Genomic DNA, 6,155 nt, shown 5'->3' on the forward strand with positions numbered 1-6,155 from the left:
TGAATGTACTTATTAGAAGGGAAACGTACAATTATACATGGTTAAGATGGTCAATTTTTATGTTATGTGTTATTACACTAGACTTTTTAAAAAAATACAAAGGTAACCAATCTGTCAACATTTATGCTATAAATGAGACTCCTAAGGAAAATGAACATAATTGTCACTTATAAACTAAGGAGGAAGAAAATGACAGAAAGGTCAGATACTGCAAAACTAAAGAATTAACAATGGATAGTCAGAAATTAACACTGACCTGAAACTTTTGTTTCTTTAAAATACATAGGTATTTGAAGATAAAAATCTTTCACAATTTTCTCCATTTTTTTTCTGTACGTTTATAACACTTCAATGCCAACAAACCTTTTGTATAGGTGCTAGGAATGTGGTTCAGTGGCAGAGTGCTTGCCTAGCATGCAGGAAGCCCTGGGTGTGATCCCCTAGCACCATAAAAAAAAAAAAAAAAATCTTCCGTACCTTAGAGCTGCAATCATCAAAACGAACTTGGTATCCTACTTTGGATCCCAAAGAACATTTCATTTCTTCGGCAACCCTCTGGGCAACTGATATGGCAGCTACTTTTCTTGGCTGAGTCACACCAATCATGCCATGTTGTGAAAACCCTATTAGAACCAGACGCAAGAAACACAACAATGTTAGCAGCTGCTTCTTCCTACTAGAGCTAAATTGTTTCCAGTCAGTTAATACAAACCAACTGGATGTTTCCAAAAGAAACCCTACAAAATCACAACATACTAAATCTCCCCACCCAGAAAATTTAAGTATAGTAAGCCCCCAACTTTTGGGCATTCAAATCACAAACTTTCACAGATACCAACAGACCTCACTGGTGCAAAGAAACTGCTGAAGTGCCTCACATGTCTGCTGGACAATGTCACAGCTGTGCTGCTGTGTGCTTACTATATAGTACAATGTAAAGTAGTAAAGTATAGTTGGGGACTTACTGTACTTATGTGAGTTTTTTTAATGCTGTATGTTGTACATTTGTGTCAAAGGTATGTAAGACTCACTAGATCAGATTTACAAATCTGACTTACATTCTCCTGGAGCACAACTTGTTCATAAACTGGGGATTTATGTATTAAAAATAAGAATACATATTGATGGCCATTACAAATGTTTATATTTTAATTAGGTTTGAGAGTTTCAGTGGTTCCTTTTTACCTTTTTGGGGGGTTACCTTTTTATCCTTTTGAGAGGGTTTTATCATGCAGTTCAGACTGGTCTTCAGACTCACTTTGTAGCCCAGGCTGACCTCGAATTCACAGAGATCTTCCTGCCTCAGTCTCCTGAGTGCTGAGATTACAGGCATGTACTTCCACACTCGACTTTTTTGTTTTGTTTTTGAGACAAGATTTCACTCTGTAAGGTTGGCCTGGAACTTGCAGCAATCCCCTGCCTTAGTCTCCTAAGTGCTAGAATTACAGGTATGCATCATAGTATCCAGCTTTTTTTCTTCTACCTAAACACTCAGTCTAGATAGTACACCAAGAATTCTCTATTTTATTTTCTTTTTTTCAAAGTCTCAAAAAAAAGGGTCTCACTATGTTGCTCAGGCAGGCCTTGAACTTCTAGGCGCACATAATCTACCTGTCTCAGCCTCCCAAGGATCTGGAACTACAGGTAGGCACAACCACATCTGGCTTAAACCAAGAATTTTTAAATGTAGGAATTCACAAAATTGCATATTCTTCCTAAATAAATTCATTTTGGCCATATAAGTAAAACTAGATTCAAATATGCCATGTTTCTCTAGATTCTTATAGACAAATGACAGCATTCAAAAACTCTGGAACTGAAGATACAGCATCTTCCTAATTACAGCACTTTTTTCTGCTCTATAGTGTATAAATGGCCAGGCATAGTGGTGCATCCCTGTAATCCCAGCACGTAGAAGGCTGAGGCAGGAGGACTGCTGAGTTTGAGGCCAGCCTGGGCTATATAATAAGTACAAGGTCAGTCTGGACCTTGTCTCAAAACAAAATAAAACTTATATTTAAAGCACTGCTATATCTTGATGCCATCTTAGGTTTGATACATTAGAATACACTGATATAAGTTAAAATATTTTATTTTTTTGAAAACATCTCACTACATTGTCCAGGATGAACTTGAACTCTCTATGTAGTACCTGTTGTCCTCAAACTCACAGCAATTCTCTTGCTTCAGCTTCGCAAAGGAGAAAATTTTAACTTTTATGTGAATCATACTAATCAGAATTTTACACTTTATCAAGTTCATGATAGAAAGTTTTGTTGTACGGAAAAGAAAGATACTTTATAGATACTTTGTTAGTTTAGTGCTGAGTCAAGGAGCAAGTATTTACCTGGTAATGAAGACATACTAACATTAACAACATTCACCATATCCCTTCCCTCTCAAAATTATTTGAGTACCAAATAGTCTAGTACAAAACTGTCTTATTCTGTAAGAAAAGATTAACATCTACCTATCATTCTATCATGATTGTGGCGTTAAAAGTGGAAACATCTGTCATCCCAACTAATTTACGTATTGGAAATGAGATGATAAAGAAGCAAAAGAGATGGAGTATACAAGAAGGGGAACTATGGGACAAATAATTGGCATTTTTTGCAGCACAGAACTCCTATGAGGCCAAACACTTCCAATGTTATCCTGGAATAAAGTTACCTGCTTCGTATAAATATTTTGGGAGTTGAGTTGTTTTGCCACTTCCTGTATTTCCAGTAACAATAAGGAATGAATTGTCCCTCACAGCTTGAATAAGCTTTTTTCTTTGCTTCTGAATAGGAAAAGTTGGAGTAGTTCCTCCCTCCTGTGATGTGCATCCTTTCTCTTCTGTAATAACAGAAACACAATTGTGCAATTAAAAGACCTGTAAAGACATCTGTGACAATGTCTCACTGCTGAAGACAATAGAATTCCAGGGCTAGAAAGGATTAAGATGTGACTTTTTCAGTTAAATCACCTATGTACAATTTATAAGTAAAGGTTTACAAAGAGACTGACTTCTCATTGAAATCTAACAACTTCAGCATTGCTTACAGCAATAACAAAGTACAATACTTGGTGAAGCAGTTCTAGCATAAGGCAATGAATATGCGTGCATACCTACAGCGAAGCACAAACCCCAATTTTATAAACAATAGACTGAAAACTGGAACACAATAGAAAACTCTGAGTTGAATTAGAAGCCACCTGTGTTTGCCTTTGATTCATGGTTCAAGTTAGGTCCTTGTTCAGAGTGACTGATATCCCAGAAGGCCAAGTGGTGGGTAACCATGGAAACTGGCTCCTGGAAACTGGCTCCCTTCATACCATACCCAAAGGCAGGCTGGCGGCCCAAAGAAGGGGGGGGGGGATGAATGGGTAGAGAACAAAGGCTTTATGAGCCTGTTTAATAACAGAACGCATTTCGACATTGGGGTTCACTTTTTTGCTCGCAGCAAGGTTTTCATCTAACTTGGGTTTGGGATTGCCCCTCTCTAAGCCAAAGTGCTCACTGGATACAAAGTTTGCTTCATTACTGGAGAGCCAGGAGAAAGGCGCAGCATCTTCCCCCTGTTACTCTGCCTGCCGAAAGCGTACTTTTATTCTCCCCCAAACCCCTTGCCCCAACTCCCGCTGGTTTCTGTAGCGTCCCACGGACCGCACCTCTATCAGCGATGGAAACAGCCGAAGGCCGATCTTCCTGGAGCTCTCTTGACCGGTCACCCTCCTCCTGCCGCCTTGGCGCCCTGCCCGCGACGGCGGGAAATCGGGACATAGACCTGGCCCCGAGCGGAGGTGAGCACGTCCACGGATCTGGAGAGATGGGAGGGGAAAGACGAAGACGCGTCCTGATGACGTCAAGGTGTTTACTTCCGCGTGTGCGACTTGGAGCAAGGGGAGGGGGAGGAGCTGGCCGGAGCAAGATGGGGCCAGTGAGCGGCCGGCCCCGCCCGCCAAACGTGAGCCGAAGCCCCGCCCACGGGATTTCCCGCCAACTGCCACGTGCAGTCTGCCTCGGGCCTCGAAGCCTTTCTAGGCCCCCAAAGGGCCTCTCTGTTTGTTTGTTTGTTTGTTTGTTTCCATAATTTTAATGAGAGACATATAGCAATGAGACTGTTTCAAATCAAATTGGTAGGACAGTTTCAATAATTAACACATTGCATACTCTCTTCCTAGTGGTTATTTGCTGTACAAGATGCAGACATGATATCCTATTTACAAACACTATTAGAACAAATCCCTCTATTCATTAAAAGAATGTAACTATATATCCATCCTAACCATTTTGAATACACAGATAGAAAATGGACATTCATCTGTATCCCCCTTTTTTTTTTTAGCTCCATCATTTGAATATTGCAGGTGTGTTAACTGAGCAAAATATTCTAAAAGAGTCCAGTAGCCCATAATAGTCTTGGGTCTTCTGCTTCACTGGCAGTGTCAGAAATTGTTGACCTGAGTCCCCTACAGCTCAACATAACAGCATTGCTTTACTTCTTATATTTCGTTTTTATACTTTTCTGCTGGATGGTTAAGACTAAGATAAAAGAAGACCTATGCAACAAGAGTTGTAGCGTTTGGATCTGATAAGATCAGTGAAATCCCCTCAGGATTTATCCTGACATCCTGTACCTCAGATTGTAGAACCTTTGTCAGTGTCAGCCATGTGGATGAGTCACGGCCATTGCTTGGCCAATGTGCTTTCTGTGAAAGTCTGAGAGAATGTTTTCTCTCCATGTGACTCTCCTTAGGCACATTTTACATCATCGATCACTTTCCTCTTTGGCCCCATAATCTCCTTGATCAGAAAATTTGGGACACTACTGAGGGCCCTCTCTGTTTTTTAATTTTGGTTACCACAGGGCTCAACTATACCCTTTTCCATTGCAAGAGGGGTCACTGGAGCCTCTTCTACCTTAAAATGGTATGAAGGAGCTGGAGCCATCCTGCGGTCACCTTCTGCAATTCAGTCTCCTTCCAAAAATGTGCCAGATACACAGCTATTGAATTACCAAAACCAAACTTCCGAGTTCTGTAGTTTCCAAAACCTAGGGCCCCGATGCTGTTTCATTCCCTTCTTGGAACCTTACATTATAATTTATCTACATGTTTACCCTCTGTTGAAGAGAGTAAAGACCCACAAGCACCAGAAATCTCGCATATCCAAGGCCTTGGGTTCAACCTCCACCACTACAAAAAGCAAAAAGAAATGGTAGACATAGAACCTCAAAACCCCACTGTATACCCAGAAAACTAACTCATAGTGTGCAATCAGTATTTGTTGAGTTTTCTGCATAGAAGGATAATTGATCTCCTTAGGAACTAAGTTTGTTTTTAGTAGATGTACATTCCTTGGGAACCACAATAAATGAAAAGTTGAGTAACTTCAAAAAAATCCATACTTGGTGGCGTTTCCGTTACAGATCTTGACAGTTTTATAAATGTTGTGAACTGTACTTACATCAACACAAAGAAAAGACTGTTCCCCAGACTTTTCAATTGTTCCTGCTCTTGGAATTCAAAGTTAAGCAAAACTGAAGTACCAATGAAGGCAATTCAAAATTGTTGCCTCTGGGCCAGGGAGATGGCTCAGTAGAATAACCTCCTGCCTGGCAAGTGCAGGGTCCTGAGTTCAATCCCTGGTACCACAAAAAAAAAAAAGGTTACCTCATCATCAACTTGATGTCCCTACTTTCTTACCAGACTTCAGAGATACCCTATAAATGATGGACTACTCCAGGCCTTTGCTGTGACTTACAGTGTACCACGCCAGTTCCTTTCAAATGTGACTTACAAACAACTCCTAAAATATAATTTGACCAGATTTTGAATGATACTAAAGTACAAATTTCTTCTTTTTTTTCTGTATTTTTTAAGGGAAGGGTCTACAGGGTGTTCAGGGTCTCACTACTAGATCAGACTCATAGTGATCCTCCAGTTTACAGCCTCCCAGGAGCTGGGATTACAGGCCCGCACCGCCCCCCAGTCTCAATTGCCCTCTCAGCACGCCCCGGGGATCCAACCTCTGGCCCCTGCACCTGCTTGCAGGCGCTTTAATCTGCTGAGCTATTTGGCTGGCCATCAAGTACAAATTTCTAACATCCTGAGTACTGAGGGATATAGATGTGGTAATAAGAGAATATGTTAGATTTCTCCCATCT

General features: G+C 40.7%; 1 protein-coding gene across 1 annotated transcript in view; it reads right to left on the minus strand.

Moving 5' to 3' along the window:
- Window positions 1–3,900, minus strand: part of Dhx40 (DEAH-box helicase 40) — a 48,431-nt gene extending 44,531 nt beyond the window's left edge. The window contains exons 1-3 of the mRNA XM_004643037.1: window positions 3,658–3,900; window positions 2,674–2,841; window positions 478–623 (exon numbers count right to left, since the gene is read on the minus strand). Of these exons, the coding sequence (XP_004643094.1) occupies window positions 478–623; window positions 2,674–2,841; window positions 3,658–3,769 (426 nt within the window). The 5' untranslated portion in view covers window positions 3,770–3,900. The remainder of the gene's footprint in view (window positions 1–477; window positions 624–2,673; window positions 2,842–3,657) is intronic.
- Window positions 3,901–6,155: the final 2,255 nt, after the last annotated feature.

The sequence above is a fragment of the Octodon degus genome, unplaced genomic scaffold, assembly GCF_000260255.1.
Source record: "Octodon degus isolate 3935 unplaced genomic scaffold, OctDeg1.0 scaffold00164, whole genome shotgun sequence".
Taxonomy (NCBI): Eukaryota; Metazoa; Chordata; class Mammalia; order Rodentia; family Octodontidae; genus Octodon; species Octodon degus.